Raw genomic sequence first — 20,159 nt, forward strand, 5'->3', positions numbered from 1 at the left:
ACTCCATGGGTTATAAACCCAGCAAAATGATATTTATCGTAGAGGTTTTAAATTATCTAGGGGAATCCTTATGCTAGGAAGTAAAACCAAATAAGCAGTAGCATATATATAACTATGCACAGAAAAACAAGAAAAACACCTGGAAGGAAACAGAAATGAAACTTCCCAATGAATGAGATGACCAGGAGCTTGTTTTTTCATTTTTTCTGTAGGTTTGAATTTTCTCTTAACGAGCATGTATTTCAAGAGTTAGGACTCTCTCCCCTCGGGAATTATTATCGAGGTACTAGAGGCTGGGGATATAGCCCGCGCCCTTGTGTGTGGGAAGCCAGCGCCCAACCACTGCGCCATGTAGGTGCCCCTGAATTACTCTTAATAACTGGCATTTACATACTTTCTTACTTAACCTTTACCTAGCACCCTATTCTGTGAAGTAGGTCTTTTTAAAAAAACCTTCACGGTGGTAACACACATATAACCTAAACCTGCCAGTGACATTCATTACAGGCACAGTGTTGTGCTACCCTCACCACCATCCATTACCAAGTTTTCTATCTCTGCACCCATTAAGCATTAATTCCCCATTCCCCCCTCCCCTGGCCCCTAGTAACCACTAATCTACTTTCTGCCTCTATGAATTGGCTTGATCTACATATTTCATATGAAGACAACCATGCAATTTTTGTCCTTTTATGTCTGTCTTATTGCAGAAGAGATTTATCCCCCAGTAGATTTCGTTTTTCATTTAGGAGGTACTGGGAATCGAACCCCAGACCTCCTACATGAGAAGCAGGTGCTCAACCACTGAGTTACATCTGCTCCTCCCGCCCCCAGTAGGATTTGTTTTTTTAAGATTTATTTATTTATTTTTATCCCCAGGGCCCCCTGACCCGTGTGGCGAGCTAGCCCACAGGCATGCTGCCGCGTGCAAGGAGTGCTGTACCACACAAGGAGAGCCGCCCCGCATGAAAAAAGCACAGCCCGCCCAGGAGCGGCACCGCACGCATGGAGAGCTGACACAGCAACAAAAGATACGCAGTTTCCCAGGGCCGCCGGATAATGCAAGCGGGCGCAGAAGAACACACACAGCAAAGGGACACAGAGAGCAGACAACGGGGGGGAAGGGGGAGAGAAATACATAAAATAAATCTTTAAAAAAAAAAAAGAGAGACACCGAAGAGAGACAATAAGAGACACAGGGAGCTGAGGTGGCACAAGAGATTGAGCGCCTCTCTCCTACCCCGGAAGGCCCCAGGATTGGTTGGCTCCCGGTGCCACCTAAAGAGAAGACGAGCAGACACAGCGAATGGACGCAGAGGGCAGACAACGAGGTGGGGGGTGGTTGGGTGGGTATATAAATAAATAAATCTTTTAAAAAATAATAATAATAGGGTAGCAAGCAATGTATTTGATACTAACCTTTGCATTTTTTTTTTTTTAAGAGTAAGAAAATTTTTCATTAGCAAATATGCTGTCTTGGTTTACCAGGTTGCTCTGACAAATATCACATTCTTGGCCTAATCAAATGGAATTTACTGCCTGATAGTTTCAAAGACTCTAGGTCCAAAATCAAGTTGTCAGCAAGGCTTTCCCCTGGAGCTGTAGCATTCTGGTGATGGCAGTCTCTCATTCCACAGTGATGTCCTGTATCTCCTCCTGTGGCTTTCTCTACTGTCTGTGGCCACATTTCTTCTCTTTATAAGGGACTCAGTATCGCAGATTCAAGTCCACCCCGATTCATTCACACCACACCCAAACAGAATCCTAGAGGCTCCTATTCACAAATGAGTTTATACTTTAACTGATAATACAACTTCAAAGGGTCCTATTACAAATAGGTCCACACAGGAACATGGATTAAGAATGAGAACATGTCTTCTTGGGGATCTACAATTCAACTGTATTTTTTAATAGTTCAAAAAATACCTCAGGAAGGTGATCCAAAGCACTGGGCTTTTGTGGGTAGAGAACAGGTGGCTAAGAATCTGGAATGAGACTTTTTCCTGGGCACCTTTCTGAATTCTGACCAACGTGAATGCATTAGCCACCCAAACACTGAAGAAAAATTGACAGTTCACCATTTCCATTCTTAAAACATAGTCCCTCTTTCATATTATTTTTACAACTGTCCTGTAAGCTTGAAATTATTTAAAACAAAAAAAAACACACAGCCCTCCTCTAAGGGAGGGGCTTTAGCTAGCCCAGGGCTGGCCAGGTAAGGGCCAGTCATGTCCCTCAAGGGCCTCTCGATGAGTTCTCCCAGCCTCCAGGTCCCCAACAGGTGGCTAAAGGACAAAAGGATTGACGCATCTGTTCCAAGGATGCCTTAATTCCGCAAACTCTAAGAGCTGCCACTGGCCCCAAGGTGCCAGGAATCCAGTCTTCCTGCTGTCTATGACATCTGTCCTCCTGGAACATATAACCTCCCCTCCCACCCGCCACCCGTCAACACGTTTCCACTATTAAACGTGTCCAAGCGTTTGCAGCATGGCATCTAGGCTGCCCATCTACCCTGGTGTACATGCCTTCCGCTCAAGCCACACCCTCCAGGTGCACCAGATCACCTGGCCCCATCAGCTCTCACCTTCGTTCACCTGGATGCAGACCACAACCAATGGCATGAATTCAGGCAGGTGGGAACAAGCTAAGGATTCTCCTAGCCAAAATCCTCCCCCAAATAACCCGCACGGTGAATGCTATTGCCCTCATTCTGATGGCCAGGATACAAGAGGCTGCCAGGGCTTGAAGTGCCTCAGGAAGCAGCTCCCGGGAGATGAGTAAACAATTTCCACACCACTTAGGAAGCAACACGAACTGGTTTCAAATCCGGCAAGCAGGTTAAGTAATAAAAACCATGGGATATGGAGTCTGAAAGACTTGCGTTCAAACTGAGCAAACTGCAAGCATTTGGAAGGAAAGTGGGAGTAACGGCACCTACACCTCAGAAGGTTACTGGGAAGATTAAGAGCACTGGGCTGGCCTAGAGTAAGCCAACAATCAGAGGTCTTCTAGCCTTTTCACTGGTTCTGACTCCCAAGTCCTGGTTCTCTGTACCACCAAGAAACCACCTCTCCAGCCCTGGGCTGGATCATGACAGCTTCTTCCCAGTTGCTTCCTGGTACCAATAGCTTGAATCACTGTTTTCAAAATGAAATTGAGGGAAGCGGACTTGGCTCAGTATGGCTCAATGGATAGGGCGTCTGTCTACCACATGAGAGGTCCGCGGTTCAAACCCCGGGCCTCCTGACTCGTGTGATGAACTGGCCCATGTGCAGCACTGATGCACGGCGCAAGGAGTGCCTGCCACGCAGGGGTGTCCCCCCGTGTAAGGGAGCCCCACGCGCAATGAGTGTGCCCCATAAGGAGAGCCGCCCAGCGCTAAAAGAAAGTTCAGCCTGGCCAGGAATGGCATCGCACACACAGAGAGCTGACACAGCAAGATGACTCAACAAAAAGAGACACAGATCCCCTGACAGGAAGAGAAGCAGACACAGAAGAACACACAGCGAATGTACACAGAGAGCAGACAACAGGGGGTACAGGAGGGAAGGGGAGAGAAATAAATTAAAAAGTAAATCTTAAAAAAAAAAAAGAAATTGATCCGAAACCAGGTCTCACCCTCACTCACGCCCTCCTAGCCCCACCTTCCGACAGCCAGGAAAGTAAACTGATTCCCGTTCCTGACTGCAGCCTAGCTCCAAAGGGCCACAAATCACAGCCACGTCACGAGGGCATGCACGGGCCTGTGCCAAACTCTGGGGCAAGGAGTCGAACACTGATGAGCATATGGGGCAACAGTGCAGACCTTAGGACTGGAAAACAGAGGTCCAAGCATGGCTCTTACTTCCCTGCCCACATGGGGTCCTTGATAAAGCCATCTAACTGCGTTAGCCTCAGTCTGCCCCATAAGGGAGTCTGAATCACAGTCAGTGACAACAGGGTGAGTGCTGTTCCCTGATAAGGTGACAGCCTTCAGCACTGAGCCCGAATGCATGTTCCTTAGGATATTATCGGGGAAGGGAGTGAATAACTTGAGACCATTTCTACAGAATTTAACAACAATAAAAAAAGAAATCAGGGGTCTGTGTATCCGTACTAGATAGAAAGCCATCCAATGGAACCAGCAGTCCTGGGCTTATATTCAGCTCTTCTCCAAGACCATCCGGCCAAGCATGGCCTTGGATCCTGAACTGGCACGACTATAAAACTGGGGCAAGAAGAGTTGCGTCCCTGGAGTACTAGAGCTGCTGCAAAAAGAAAGCTTGTAAATGGACTTCTAAGAACGGAGGGATCCTGGGCTGAGAACTCATTCCTGTTATGTTCCAGGCCTAGTTTTAGTGGAGTTGCCCGGATACCTCCAAGCTCCCAAGGGAGCAGCCTAGGGTTCAGGAGTTTGTCCTCTCAGCCATGACAAGGAGGTGCTATGTGGCCTCAACATCCAACCTTACTGCATAGTCTGGCAAAGCAAAACCACTCGTCCCTGGGGGTAAAATGGCTACAAAGATCTTCAAATGATCACTCAGCCAGCAATCCTGCTATCTCTGGGCCTTTTGACTGGAAGGGAAGGGCATTACCACTTTGAAGGTGTTGTGGCAAAGACTTGGGGACGTGGGGAGCGAGAAACTGTCAACGAAGTCTCCATACTAGCTTGGCTTAGAGACACCGCTAGCTTATAAAGCAAACTTCTCCCTATAGCAATAGCTACTTTCTGTTAAGGGATTGGGGTAAGGGAAGAAGGGGTAAAGTACATGGAATTGACTTGAAAGAAGATTCTAGCATTTTTCTGAGTAAAACTACATATAGAAAAACATTTACTTACTAAGAAATACAAATTAAAAGGGTAAGTGCTACGGAATATTTGGGAAATGGTGCTGCTAAATATTGCTGGGAGACAAGGGTATATAAATTGGCAGTTCAGAAGCCTTAAACAAGACCTTTGACCCAGTAACTGTGCCATGAAATCATCCCAGATGTGGAAAAACCATACTTGAAAGGTTGTTATGACTATTATTTAAACAGTTTAAAAAAAAGGTGGGGAGTTGGTGGGTCTCAACAACATTACTTTCAACAGAATACTTAATTATGCGGTGCTACAATCACAAATGCATAATCATTCAAATGGATAATCTACAGTCTTAAATGTCCTAAAAGAAAATCTATCAAGGGAAAACCGTGCACTACTGAGGGGGGAAAAAAAACCTGGTCACAAAACAGCCATTTATAGCCTGAGCCCAATAATTATCACATAAAATATTAATCTTTCTATCCTTGTACAGAGAGAGAGAGAGATGGAACTGGTACCAGGAAAGCAGACGGTCTGGCGCTCCCCTGCCACCAAGTCTGTTTCAGGCTAAAGAGAACCAAATGGGTGACCGGTGAGCAGGACCCGGCCTGAGGAGACCGATGGGGAGAGGCCACGGGGCAGCAAGGCATGCCAGGGCGAGCCCACGGGAAGCCCGCTCCGAGAGGAGAGAAGATGAAGCTGGGTTATTAGCGAAGTCTGAGAGTGAGCTGGAAAGCAATGGGTCCCTAGCCCTCCCCCTCAGAGCAGACATCCTTAACCAAGACTTGGGTAGAAAGGTAGGGAAACCGATTTGGAAAATCTTTTTCTTTCATTGTTTTTTAAAAATTTTTTATTGTGGTAACACATATACAACATAACATTTCCCATGTTAGTCACGTCCAAGTATCCAATTCAGTGGTGTTAACTGCATTTGCAGTGCTGTGCTACCATCACCACATCAAACTGGAACATCTATTTTACATGTCCATTTGAAAAGACAGAGGTCCTTTATGGGGGTGATGGTCCTACTAAATTTTGCTCATCTTCCCATTTTTCATAAACATGAATTTGATCTGCAATCACAATGCAATGTTGTGATTTTTCCCTCCCCTGACTAGAAAAGTTATCAGGCCACCCTACGTTGTTCAGAGGGAAAAAGCAGTTCTTTCCAGGGCAGTTTTGCTTCACTGCAGAAAGCTCTCTGGAAGGGTTTATTTTACTCAGGTTCCTCCGTACATTGAGAGCTGGGGTCCCTTATACTCCCCAAGAGGACCCCAAGCTGAGCTAGGCGCCAGAGCATTCTGAGAGTTTGGAGCACAGGTGACTTAGATAGAGCTCAGCCAATTTACCTCCCCCCCACCCCGCTCATGGACCATCCCGAAGCTGCGATCCCAGTGAAAACCAGGGACTTCTGGGAGAGCAATTAGGATCTGATGGGTCAAAGGGCTGGACATTGGTCCTGCAGCCTTGGGCATTTCACAGTAAGCACTCAATAAATGCAAACCCTTATAAACTTCCCTTACCTAAAATGGGAACGCATACACAGCTTTGATTAAGACCAATTAAGACACAGGAAAGCACTTTTAAAGGCACAAGGAAGTATTAAAAACTAAGGATAGTCAGAAAATTAAAAAGACAGGGAAGTGAAGGTCATTCAGAATCCTGACATAAGTGCGAGCTAAGAAAAAATAGCATCAGCTGCCACAAAGGGAAGCACTGGAAAATAAATTCAAAATGCTGTGCTTTCGTTCAAGTCTCACCAGTTTGTTCCTCCTACACTCAGCTCAAACATAAGGAAAGAATCACCTGGAGAAGTTTACAGAAATCCAGGTTCCCTGGCTCCAACCCACCCATCATTCCTACTGAATCGATTTCTGGAGGTGGAGCTTGGGAAGGTAGTTTGTTGCTTTTCTAAAGTTTCTGATTTTGTTTATTTCTGGTAAGGAAACTGGGATGGCGTTTTGAGGGCACTTTAGAGTATGTATCAAAATTTCAAATATCCAGATCCTTCACCTGACCAACAACCGTACCTGTCCATTCAATACCTCTACCTGGATGCTTTAAAGGTACTTAGAGTTCAATGTCAAAAACTAAACTCACACAAGGAGGGACACAAAATAAAAAATAAAAGGTACTCACGTAAAATAAGCAAATAAACAACTAAACGCAGTCTTCTGTACCCCTTGCCCAAATACAGTGGTTTTATCATCTCTCTCTTCCAGGGAATGACCAACAATGTACTCAGCTACTCAAGTCCAAAATCTGGGCATCCAAAGCAGCCCAGAGTCTGGAGCAAGAGTGCCTGGACACAAATTCCAGTTCCACCATGGACTTGAGCTAGTTAGAGAGCCTCTCCCGGCCTGTTTCCTCACCTATAAAGGGGGAGGGCAGGATATGATGATAAGTGTCTACCTCAGTTAAATGAGTTAACAGCACAGCACCCGGCATATGATGGGCTAGCAGCAGCATCTTCCTTGGCTCTATCTCAGGTGAAGGATCCAGATATTTGAAATTTTGGTACATTCTCTACCCTTTCCCAGCCAATCACCAAGACTCACTCTCTCCAGCTCCACGCCTACCACCTTAGTGCACAGTACATCACCTTTAGCCTAAGCGAGGACAAAAATCTCCATCTAGACCCAGACTCCACGGGTTATCACGGGTCAAAATCTTGGATGTGGAAACCTCCCTGCTATAATATGTCACTCTGCTTTGTGTCATCAGAAAAATATGGCTTTCCATCAGGATCAATTAAAGGACATATACTGTGTTTAATTTCCTATACTCCTCTTTAAACTACTTCAATAAATGGTGATGCTTATGATCATCAAAAAAAATCTCCATTTATGGAAGCGGATGTGGCTCAACTGATTGGGCTTCCGCCTACCACATGGGAGGTCCCAGGTTCGGTGTTCCTGGTGCTTCCTGGAGAAGGTGAGATGATGCAACAAAAGAGACACAAAGAGGAAAGACAATGAGAGATACAACAAACCAGGGAGCTGAGGTGGCTCAGGTGACAGAGTGCCTTCGATGCAACAAAAGAGACACAAAGAGGAAAGACAATGAGAGACACCACAAACCAGGGAGCTGAGGTGGCTCAGGTGACAGAGTGCCTCCCTTCCACATAGATGTCTTGGGTTCGGTTGCTGATGCCTCTTAAAGAGAAGACAAGCAAACGCAGAAAGCACACAGCAAATGGATAGAGAGCAGACAGTGACTGCAAACAATGCAGGAGGGGATGATAAATACGTAAAATAAATCTTCTAAAAAAAATCTCTATTTAGAAAGAGGGATCTTTTAAAAACTTAAGAGTGTGGTACATTTGAGAAAATGAAATAAGGTCACTGACTTGTTTGAACCTCAGCAGTTATGTGTCATTGTTCCTAGGATAAAAAACAAAATCTTTAATGTACACAGACCCATGCCCATGCTCAAGCCACTTTTGTCCTCTTCAGTGCACACGGGCCCCTCACCACAGAGCCTTTGCGCATGCTCCCTCTTGCTGGGACTGTGTCTCCCCACGCTACCACTCCAGTCTTATCCAATGAACTCCTATTATCTTTTGGATCCCAATTTGGAAATTACTTTCTCAGGGCAACTTTTCCCCAACCCTCCCCAACTAGATCCCCCATTTAAAAAACCTCTTCTAGGCCTGAGTGACATTCTTTCCTGGAACTTATTACAACTTGTAATTGCATGTTAACTTGTGATGACTTAATTGCCTCTCTCCTCCACTAGCCTGTGCAATACACAGAGGTAGAGAATGTGTGCTCAACACCACGTCCCCGACAGCTGGCACAAAGCAGGGCTCAATTAATTGTTGAATGTCTTTCATAATTTGTAACAAAGGTCTCATGACAATGCAAGGTGTTGGTGGAGGGCTGATGTATGGGACCCCAGTATGACGTTATGCATGTTCGCTTTGTAAGTTCACAACTTTTACTATATACTTGTTTACTTATGTTCATATACAAATGATATCAAGATAATAATAATAGGGTTGGTTGGGGGAAAAATACTTTGTTCAGTAATAATATTTTGACAATGCTCTTGAATCATTAGTTAAAAAGGTTTACCAACAATGCAAGTTATTGGTGATAGGATGAATTATGAGAGTCCTGTATGATGTTATATATATGTTTGTTTTGTAAGTTCACAACTATTATTATACACTTATTGTTTACGTATGTTTGAGTGATATACTTCAATAAATTAAAAAACAAAAAACAAAACAAAACAAAAGTAATAAAACTGCCATTCTAGTTACCAAGCCAAAAAAAAAAAAAATTGTTGAATGAACTATGAAATACTTTGACTCAGCAATTTCACTTCTAGGAATCCACCCTAAAGATGCATATGAACCAGTCCAGCTGTAATACTACAGATATTACTACTTCCCCTAACTCCTAGCATTCATGCTCTTCCCTACTCTAAGTTACTTAACTATAACGCAAGCTCTACGAAATCCCTGTTATTCTATTTTACGGATGAGGAAACAAGGCACAGAGATTAAGTAATTTGCCCAAGTTTCCACAGCCAGCATGTAGACAAACAGATTCAAACCCAGGCACTCTATACATTAGAGTACAATGATATTTATGCAAACTTCAACTGTAGAAAACGGAAATCATGCCATAAATATTAAATGCTCACTTTGTTTGCAAAGTTTGAAGAAATGCAAATACCCCAAATTAAAAACAAATTGTCGCCCACGATCCATGCCTCAGAGTGGACTGTGTACCTTTCTAGTTCTCTTGTATCTTAATAAACTCTTCACTCCCTTGCCTTAAAAAAAAAAAAAATCTGTCAAGAGTCACAATTTCAAAAACTGGAGAGACTAGTGAATTGTAAGCATCCCCAGACTCCACATTTGTTACTATGAGAACATAAACCTTGAACCATAGGAGTTATGAATTGGGATCTTCAAGAATCCTGTACATCAATGCAATCACCCTGTACAAGGCTGTTAATTTCAAATTATTTGAGTTTAAGAGAAAACCCATAAGCCCTTCTTGGAGGAAAAAATAAGATCCAAAATAAGTGTTCCCTTTAAGGATGAAAAATCAACTTTTATTCAGAAAAATGCCCACATAGCTGATTTTGAAATCTAAAGAAAAACTTGATAAAGAAAAGTACTTTTGTTCTGACTGAACCTCACGTTCTTAAGTTCTCAACATCCCAGTAAAATAATGCTGGTACTAATAAATGGGATAGTTTACTTCGGAGTTAATGCAATTTAAAATATTTCGATTTTTGGTGGTTTCAAATGCTTTTGAAAGACTGCTCAAATAATTAAGTCATAGTCATGAAACAATGGTTAGTGTGAAAACTAATGACTTTTAAATGGCATAGTAACCTTATTTAGCTTACTGCACAGTCTGTCTTAAAGGTGAGCAAACAAAAGCTCAATTTATCTGGATGGGGTTAAGATGAATAATTCACTTGATCATCTCATCCTTCTGCAGCAGTCTTTCCTAAGGCGATGCCCGACTTCTAAAAATCCAAATACTTCATAATTTATATGTTAAGTAGTTCCCTCCCCCATCTGTAAAAAATAAATATAGGGGCTTGGCTAAATGAATCATGGTACAACCACCATGTGGAAGTCCACAGACTGTTTAAAAAAAAAAAAAAAAAGATATACATGTATCTAATGAACTGGAAAGATGCCTATATGTTACAAAAAGCAAGCTACAAGCCATGTTTGAATGGCAATCCTGAAGCTTGGACATGATTCAGTCTTTAACAATTGGTTTGCCATTAACAAAAATGTTAGTACAGTATTTTGCTTTGTTCGAGACTAAGGTTAAATTACATTTTAAAATTGTATATATATATATATAATTGCATTTAACTTTAAAAACACAGTTGCAGAATAACATTTGTATGAATGATACAGTTCTTGCTTTTTAAAAAAACTATATTCATACATGAGATTGCTGTACAGAAAAAAAAACTACAAGGACTCACATTAAATCATCAACTGTGCTTACCCTTACGGACTAGAACTGAGGAAGAGAAGGACTTTCATTTGTTTAGTTCTGAATTGCTTCTATTGAAAGGCAGTAGAGTTCAGTGGTTCAAACTCAGCACAAACAGATTTGAATCCCAGCTCTGCTACTTACTAGCCATTTCATCTTGGGCAAGTTACTTAACCTCTCTGGCCTCAGTTTCCTCATCTGCAAAATGGCAATAACAATAGTACCAACTGCACAGGGATATTGTGCGGGTTAAATAAGCTAATATATACAAAAGGCTAAGAACTGTACCTGTCACACAGTAAGTGCCAATATGTTTTACCGAAAAACTTGTGTTTACAGAGAGTACATAGCCATGTATTAATTTAAAACCCCAACCAAAAACAATTTAAAATTGTATATATGGGGGGGTGATAAAAATAAAAAGCTCCCCCCCAAATTCTGATTATTAGCCAAGCTTGCAAACTACCAATTTAGGGGGCCAAAGGCATAGGTAGGCCATTTGGAGCGTGCTTGAGTCCCTGTTGGAGAACGCAGAATTCTGGCAGCGGAAAAAGACCATGAAAGACAAGAAAAGAACATGACTTGAAGCCCTGGTGGGAAGCCCCGACTGAAGCCAACTCCACAGGGAGACGGCAGGGCGTGGGCCTGGCGTCCTGTTCCGGCTTGTGTGTGGAGAGTCCACAAGCAGCGGGTTCCCCCCGAAAGCTACTAAAGCTACAACAAGACGGGGCTTGTCAGAAGGCAGTCAGCCTCAAGCAAGACACCCAGGACGGTTAACAGAGCCCCTCACCCCCGCCCTCTAACTCACCACTTGGCCTTCTGCCGCCTCACAGCCTGGCAGCCTGCAGGCACTTCTCACACCCAGAGGAGTTGGAGGCTCACGGCTGAGGAGCTGGGACTCAGAGTCATGTGCCACAGGCCACAGTTTGGGATGAGAAAACAAGCCTAGACTTCCATTTTCCCTTGCCTGGGCCCAGATTTACGTCATCAGGCCTGTCCCCCAGTGGGTTTGACCAGAGCTTGAAGAATTCCGCAGGGACCTTGTGACCTTGGGCAAACCATTCCTCTATAAAATGAGGGAGGGTAGGGGTGGGGTATGTTGTGGTCCCCAAATTTGGGGAAGGAACCTTCTCAGAAAAATGCTCGTGCATTCTTGTATACAAACCCAGGGGGTCAAAGACTTCCTAAAGCTAACGAGTGAAATGAACCCTCTACTCAGGTTTTCCGCAACACGGGTTTTCAGGCTTCCTCAGAGACAGAGATAGAACTTCAAACTCATCTTATATGGTCCTAAACGAACAAAAGTGGGAGATCGAGAGGGAAGAAGAGGGCCTGGAATCATATGTCCTCAGACCCCATCTCCACTTAAACCCCTGAGATGTCTCAGGGGAAAAACAGATCTTTCCTCCCTTGGGCACCAGGGAGGCTAGCAAGGCTCTCCTGAGGGGAGAAGCATCCGCCAGCCCTCCCCCTACCCTCCGCCCGGCTGAGTGGCCCTGGCTTGAGCCCTCTCCTCAGAGGTTAGACAGGGACAAAGGCAGAGCTGGGAGTTCAAAGAAAGGAAGGTGTTCCTTCAGCTTTCCTTTCCCAGGATGAGGCATTTGGGCTCCCCTCAGGCGCCCAAAAAAGAAGCTCAGTTGGGCCAAGGCAGCTGCAGCCTGAAGGGGATTCTGTCAACTCGAGGAATTTGGAGACTAATGGTGCTCAAATCACCCAGAACCACAGGGGTGCCAGATTTTGGGAAGGCAAGAGGAGTAGGATATATTAATCTCCTCCACTTAGAGAACAGGGGTGAGAAGGGGAGGTCCTTGAGCTGGGGGATGGGTCGAGGAGGCAGAAGATGAATAGCCAGAAGCAGATTCTCCCCTGAGAACTGTCCAAAGTGTGAGCTGGTATCTAAACCCTCCCTATCCCCCTACATTCTGAAGGGAGGCCAGCCCTGCTCTTTAGGCTAATGGCTCCCCCTCCCCTCCTCCCTCCCCCCAGCGCCTAGCGATTAACTGGGGCCTGCCTGGAGGGAACAGGAATTCGAAATTCTCAGGTCAGAAGTTAACCATTTCCCACCTTTCTCTAGCTTGGCTGCGGCCGGAGGACTCACCCCCTCTTTCCCTCACCCACCCTGACCCTCCTCGTACCTCTCGCTTGGCAGTCTGGCCTGAGTTCAGATTCCAACTCCATCATTTACTAGCCAGGTGACCTTGGACAAGTAACAAAGTTACAAGCCTAGGATCACCATCTGGCTAAATGGGGCCAATTCCACCCACCTCGTGGAGGTTTTTAAGAAGGATTAAAGGCGCTTACTACATAAAGTACTCAGTGAAGTTTCTGGAATTAAATAAGCTCTCAATAAATGGTATTTAGGCATTTTTGTTTGTTTTTTAACAGCCCTTCCTTGCCAGACCTGGTGCCTGGTTGGCAATGCCTAAGGATAAATGAGATGAGCTGCTGGCCTCCATGGGGCGCCACTGGGACACCAGCCACCTCTTTGCCTTTCCCAAACACCTTGTTATCTCTGTTAGGGAGTGACACAAAATCCAAGCCGGAGTGGACCCTGTCCACTTCTTTTGCCTCTCCCAAACTTGCACTCCACAGACCAGCCAGACTAAATGAATTTAATTTCCAGGAACCCACCATGCTGTTCCTGTGGCCAAGAGCACAACATGCTCCGCCCCCGTGCCAATCTCACCCCCAGCCTCAGCCTGGGACTTCATTTTCTCCAGGTTCCTCCAAGAACATAACATATCAGCAACAATTCCTATGTGACCCCCTATTTTTCTTCCCCTACCTCCCATCTGATCACGTAGGCTCTATATCACATTCATTTTGTCTGTCTTCTTCCACTAGAAGGTAAGCCTCCGTGAGAGCTGGGATTTTTGCACATTTTGTTCCCTGGCGTATCCCTGGCACTTAATAAATGGTGCTCAATAAATGTTTGTTGAAACAGGGATTCACTAGTCACTGTACTGAAAGTGCCTGGTGACTAGCCTGCTTCCTTCTCTAACTGGGGAATTCCTTGAGGGTAAGGAGCTGTGGACCTTGCTTGCCTTTCTGAACACCTAGCACCCAGCAGATATTCAGAGCTGTGTAGGCTGAATGACCTTTCAACTTGACCTTTGGATCCCAGATACCTACTTACTGCCTCAATCTCCCAGGCCAGATGAGGGGGCTGCCACCCACTCACCACGGATCCAGAGTGGGAGGTGGTAGAACCCAGAAGAGCCCTGGGTACTGCAGGACAGAGAAAAGCGGACTTCTCATTTCAAGGCCACAGTACTAAGAGCCTCACTTCACCCAGCAATTGCACCCCCAGGTACCTACAGAACAGATCCTGTACGTAAGTTCACCAAAAAGACTTGTACCAGAATGTTCACTGTAGAACTATTAGTAATGGTCAAAAAATGGAAACCACTCAAATGCTCAACAGAAATATGGCTAGCTGCATAATGAAATCCTATACAAAAATAAGAAGCAACTACAACATAAACCCAGCGTTATTCAAGAATCTCACATTGTACAATGAAAGAAGCCAGATACAAGAGAACACCCTGGATGATTCTTTTATATAAAGCTCAAACACAGATAAATTTATCTATGGTACTAGAAGCCAGAATAGTGGGTATCTTGGCAGGAGGATAAAAATCAAAGGGAGGCAGCTTTGGAGCTGCTGGCAGTGTTGTTTCTTCTAGCTGTGTGCTAGGTGTATGGGTGATCTAAGTTTGCAAATTTCACTGAGCTGTACACCTATCATTTGGGCACTTTTCTGTCGCTATATTATTCTTCAGTTAACACTGGTTCTCCAAATGGGGGTAGTTCAGCCTCAGGACTGAAATCTCAACTGGTTTGGGCAGGAGAGACTCTCCTGCCTTCTTCTCTGCCATCATCGTCCAACTGCTTTGTAGAGCTGGAGGGGCCAGTGCCTTCCTCATGTAGCATAGAGATGAGGACATCCTGCTCTGGGCAACCTTGGTACAGGATGCCATGTGAGCGGGTGGGAAGGGAGACGAGAGGTTTGAGACCTGCTCCCCAGGCACAAACTAATGGTACTGCAGGACAGTCTTCAGCAACCAACCCCACTCTGCCCCTGAACAGGGAGGGCCGCCCCAAGTCCCACTTCCCAAACATTCATTCCTCAGTGGCAGATTTATGGGACACTGGAATCACCCTGGGCTGTGGAGGCAGACAACCAATGTTTTAAATCCTCGCCTTACTGGTGTCTGCCCCAGTGAGCTTATGCCACTTTACAGCTGAGGGGAAGTTACCACCACCTATTTTGCAAGATGGTCATAAGCATCAAAATGAGCTAACAGACTGTAAGCGCCCCAAGGGCACAGACTATTAATTTTGTTCACTGCTTGAGCCCCTTTTCTGGAGCAGTGCCTAATGCATGTTAAAGAAATGTTTACTGAAAGAATGAATTATAGAGGAGGGGTTTCAAAATAAGTAAGAGCAAAACCATCTTGAAGTTAATTCATGCTCAGTCATATTCATTCCTGAACTTTGAAGCTTCCCATCAAAGTTGAGGACCATTAGCTTTCAGGCTTACTCAGAAAACTGCCTAATGGTTCAGGTGAACCTGCTGAGGGGCCACAATTAAGCACTGGATTTGTTTTATGGCCTTTAGCCTCCTCTCAGTTGTTAGCTAGTAAGGACGGGTAGATCTCTTTAGGTTAATTTTTTTTTAGGAGGTACTGGGCAGTGAATCCAGGACCTCCAACATGGGAAGCAGGCAGTCACCCACTGAGCTACATCCATGCCACAATGTTGGCTTTTTTGTTTGTTTTTAGGAGGTCCTGGGGATGGAGCCCGGGACCTCATACACGGGAAGCAGGTGCTCAACCACTTGAGCTACATCGGCTCCCAGAGATCACTTACTTTTTTTAAAGATTTTATTTATTACGCCCCTCCCCCAGTTTTCTGTTCTGTGTCCATTTACTGCATGTTCATCTTGCTGCATCAGCTCTCTGTGTTTGCGGCACCATCCCTGGGCAGGCTGCACTTTCTTTCGCACTGGGCAGCTCTCCTTATGGGGCGCACTCCTTGCACATGCGGCTCCCCTACGCGGGGACACCCCTGCGTGGCAGGGCACTCCTTGCGCGCAGCAGCACTGCACGTGGGCCAGCTCCACACCGGTCAAGGAGGCCCGGGGCTTGAACCGAGGACCTCCCATGTGGTTGACGGACCTATCCACTGGGCCAGGTCCACTTCCCAACTTACTTTTAATCACTGCTCTAATATCATTCAAGTTCCCTTTGTCTTCGCTTCCAGAGCACAATGGAACAATGGCTGGACCCCAGACCATTGGCAGGGGGCACTTCTGCTCTACTCCCCTCCACATTAACCCCACTCTTGGTCGAGTCAAGCCCAGCATCACCTGCACCAAGCCCCACCACTAGGGTTCAGAGAGACCATAATCAAGCTGCTTTCCTCCACATGAGGTTTCTAGAAAACCCTACAAGACAGAGGAATAAACGACTGTTCTAGGAGTTGCTCTGGGTGACTGTGGGACTCAGGGCTCCAACACTGCACTTCTTCATTCCACTCCCCCTCCATTTTCTGGTAGTAAAAAGCACTATGAAACGGGTATCAGAAACTTCAAGTCCCTGCGGGCCAGTGATTACACTTTCAGGGAGCCACAACCCCTTAGGCTTTATCTGTAGAATGGGCCATCATTCAGAAGGTTCTCATCGTTCCTGCAAATACCTCCTGGGCATCTATCAGGTACCACGTCCTGGGCATATACCAAGAGGTAAAAGTCAGGTCTGTGACCTTCAAAGAAGCTAATGAGCCTGGTGAGTCGACTCCACTAAGCTGCGCCTCCATTTCTCCACCTTTAAAACCTCCAGCAGGGCTGAGCTACCAGGTTTCTGAAGTCCCAATCCTGAGATTAAGAGCGCCAGTTGTTTAATATTTACCTTCCCTACTTCAAGGGACTGTTCGGAGCATAAAACAAGCTCAGAGTTGTAGAAGCACTTTGAAGATGTGCATACAAAGTATTAATTATATCAGATAAGTTTTTTTAAAACTCAACTTCATAGATACCTGCGATACTCATAACCCAGGGGCAAACAGGAACAACTGTTCCTTAGCTGTATGGAAACTGTTGTTGGTTTGGCCAAACAAGTTTAGTTTGTATGTACCCTCAGGATAACCCTTTCAGCAAGGCTGGATCTGGGCTGTGGTTCCAGTGGTTGAGAATTGGGGGTGGGGGGGGAAGAGAGCGGCAGGGAGATAGGGAGGGAAGGAAGGGGGGTAGGCAGCTGAGAGTCAGGGGGAGAAATACCAATATTTTATATTTCTGTGGGGGTGGGGGTGGGGATGGGGGGTTGTTTCCAATTTATTTGGAATCAATTGGGCCCAGGGAAAAAAAAAGAGGCCCATTTCATGGGAACCAGTCAGAGCAGTGAGACTCAAGGTGAGCTCACCTTCTCTTTGTTTTATAACCCAGGTGTGCTCCTGGCACAGAACACACCATTTTCACAATCATAAACCAGACATCCGAGAACTCTGAATTTCCTCAAAAGGTTTAAAATGACTGACGTCACCGGGAAGCACTTGCCAAACCAACCGTGAAATCGAAAACCTGATCAGTGCTTTCCCTCAACAAACTCAAGCGCGGGGAAGTGACAGCTAATCTGATATTTCTTGCTCCAGTAGGAAAGATAAGGCACAGATAACACTCAAAGCCACAGCCTGCTCTGCAGTCAGAGAACTTGACAATGGGGGAAGGCGCTAGTAATAAAGCTTCCTCCAGGAGCCTGAAATGGGTTTGGGGCCCTGCCCAGAGTTCACATTTTTACGGGTTGGCTGAGTTGCAGTTTGTTAGCAGGCCAGTAATAAACCCATGCACAAGAATTTAAAGTTTATGAGGCATGGCCTCTTAATGCCGCTCTTGGGTTCCCTACTGCTAAAGGCTTAAGAGCCTGGCCTAGCCTGCGTGTTAATTGTTTTGACAATGTACAGAGTTATTTGAGATGGAAGAAAAATTAAAAAGCTTTCCACAGACTCAAGTCCCCGGTCCTTTCTCAGAGAGACAAAGGAGAGCCATTCTGTCCTCTTGGCATCAGGCACCCCCACATTCAAGAGGTGAGAATTTGTCCCCGGAGCGAGGAGCATGCCCACGGAGTCATTAGAGAAATGCTAGGTGGCAGCAGCTCTTAACTGTTTCGAAAGCCAGGTAAACCGTACATCCCCGCGCCAGAAAAATGCCGACGTAATTTCTCAGTTACAGTTTAAGGAGCCCCCTGAGCCCCACCCAAGGATCCTGAGTTCAGCATCCCTATTTTAAGGAAAAGAACCTAGGTTTGATCCTTGGAGGAATTCCTAGAGTCTTCCTCATCTGGAAGGGAAGATCCCCCATCTTCAAGAGGGGGCCCCTGCCTGGATCTCTTCACACACTTTCTCCGCACCTAAATGACCCCCACTCTCGTTTTTTGTTTGTTTCCTACTCTTTTTTTTTTGTCTTTTTGTTTTTTAAACTTGGGTGGGAGGAGCCCGAGATCAAAAAGGGCGCTTTGATCTTCCATCCACCGCCCCACCCCCGTAGCCCAAGGCCTCGGGACGCCCCCAAAGTCACCACGGGACCTCACATCCCCGCCCCAGACTCTGGGGAGGGGGCGGTGTTCCGCGCGCCGCCGGGGCAGGTGGGCCCCAGCCAGGTGTGCCAGGCTGTTCCCAGGCCGGCCGCAGGGCGCGGGCCCTCCGGGAAGGGCAGGGTTAAGAGCGCATTCCAGCTGCGGGGGAGGGGGGGAGGGGAGCGCGGAGAAGAGAAACAGACCCTGTCTGTCCGTCGGAGACACAAAGCACGGTTCACTAAGGGGGCCCGAGAGGGGCGAAGGGGGGCTGCCCCGGGCACGGCTCATCCCCACACCTGCGCGGGGGTGGGGGGAGGAATGTGGACGGCGCATTCCTCCGCGGAGGCCGGGGGGGGGGGAGCTCCCCACGTCCGGGCTGGGTGAGAGGCACAGCAGCCCCGCACCCCGGAGGTGGGGGTCGGAGGAGGGGGTAGGTAAGCGGGCGCGGAGGGGGCTGGACGTCAGGGGGCGCTCTACTCTCCCGCCTTCTCCATCGGCCGCGGGCTTTCGGTGCCTTTCCAGTCCCTGAGATGTCTCCAGAAGTCCCCTGCCCCAGCCCGGACGCCCCTCGCCCCGGCCACACCGGAAAGGACCACGTGCACCCCCCCACACCCCCCACCCCGCTCTGCAGCTCCGGGATCCCGGGAGGGTCTTACCTTTCCCCAGGGCCTGGCCCGGCTCCAGCTTCGCGCCTCCCACTTCCAAGGTCACTTCAGCCTCCCCCAAGCCCGGCCGGCACGGCTGGGTGGCCGCGCACCCCAGCCAGCAAACCTGCCCCCGAGGGAAGAGGGAAAAGAGGGGACTGGGTGAAGGCGTCTCCGGGGGGCCCGGCCCTGCCCACCCCACCCCGGGGAGCCCTCGCAGGGGCCTCACGGACTCCCTCGGCCCCAAGGAACCGAGCCCCGCGCCCTCGCCGACGCCCCCGCAGCATGCGCACCCCGCCCGCTCTCCAGGGAGCAGTCTCGGCTGGGTCAAGGGCAAGGCAGTGGAGTACCTGGAGGAGGAGGAGGAGGGACGCGAGAGGCCCACTGGGGAGCCCCATGGCAGGCAGGAGAGAGAGGCGAAGGGGCTGCCGCGACGGATGCCCAGGACTCCTCCGGGGTACCCGAGTCGGTCTGAAATCCGGCCAGTTTGGGCGAGGGGGAGGCGACCAGGTGAGCGCAGGTAGGTGCTGATTGGTCCAGCGCCGCGACGTCCCGCCCCCTCGCAGGTGGAGCCGCGGTCGGCGGGTTCAGGCACGCCCGAAGCCCTCCCCGGCGCCCTCCCGAGCTCTCCCCGCTTTTCTGAAACTGCCCCCTGCGGGGACTCAGCCCCTGGTCTCTCAGGTTCTGGATTCCAGGGGGAGGAGGGGGACAAAAACCCACCCATTCCCGCTGCGCGGGAAGAAAAATGCCTCGATGCCTTGCGGCTACGGGGGGAAAGAAGTGGAAAACTCATCTAGCCCCGACTGGGAACAGAGGCGCCCCATTCCTGCTCCCCGGAGGCGCGCTGTTATCCGAAGCTGCGATGGGGGCCCGGGCGCGCCCGCCCCGCGCCCGGCTCCTGCGGGGGCTGCCCTCGGCCCCTGCCTCCGCCCCCCACGCCGGCCCACCCGGAGCGACCCAAGGTTTAATCCTGGCGGTGAGGGCCCTGGGCACGGAAGCGCCCGCACAGCGCTCCAGCTTGCGGGGGAAGGCCGAGCCAGGGGAGGCTGGGAGAGAAGGGGCTCGCCCGAGGCCCCAGAGTTTGTAAGCCTCGGAAATTCCGAAGGGTGCAAATTAAGGGGGTGGTTGTTAGCCCCCTAATCTCCAATACCCCCCGTTGAAATAGAAATAAAAGACGTTT

At 47.7% G+C, this 20,159-nt stretch overlaps 1 protein-coding gene across 1 annotated transcript in view; it reads right to left on the reverse strand.

The window, feature by feature from the left end:
- CDH3 (cadherin 3) overlaps positions 1–19,901 on the reverse strand; it is a 45,892-nt gene extending 25,991 nt beyond the window's left edge. The window contains exons 1-2 of the mRNA XM_058279800.2: positions 19,330–19,901; positions 18,992–19,106 (exon numbers count right to left, since the gene is read on the reverse strand). Of these exons, the coding sequence (XP_058135783.1) occupies positions 18,992–19,106; positions 19,330–19,377 (163 nt within the window). The 5' untranslated portion in view covers positions 19,378–19,901. The remainder of the gene's footprint in view (positions 1–18,991; positions 19,107–19,329) is intronic.
- Between the last annotated feature and the right edge of the window lie 258 nt (positions 19,902–20,159).

This window comes from Dasypus novemcinctus, chromosome 18, assembly GCF_030445035.2.
Source record: "Dasypus novemcinctus isolate mDasNov1 chromosome 18, mDasNov1.1.hap2, whole genome shotgun sequence".
In the NCBI taxonomy this organism is placed as follows: Eukaryota; Metazoa; Chordata; class Mammalia; order Cingulata; family Dasypodidae; genus Dasypus; species Dasypus novemcinctus.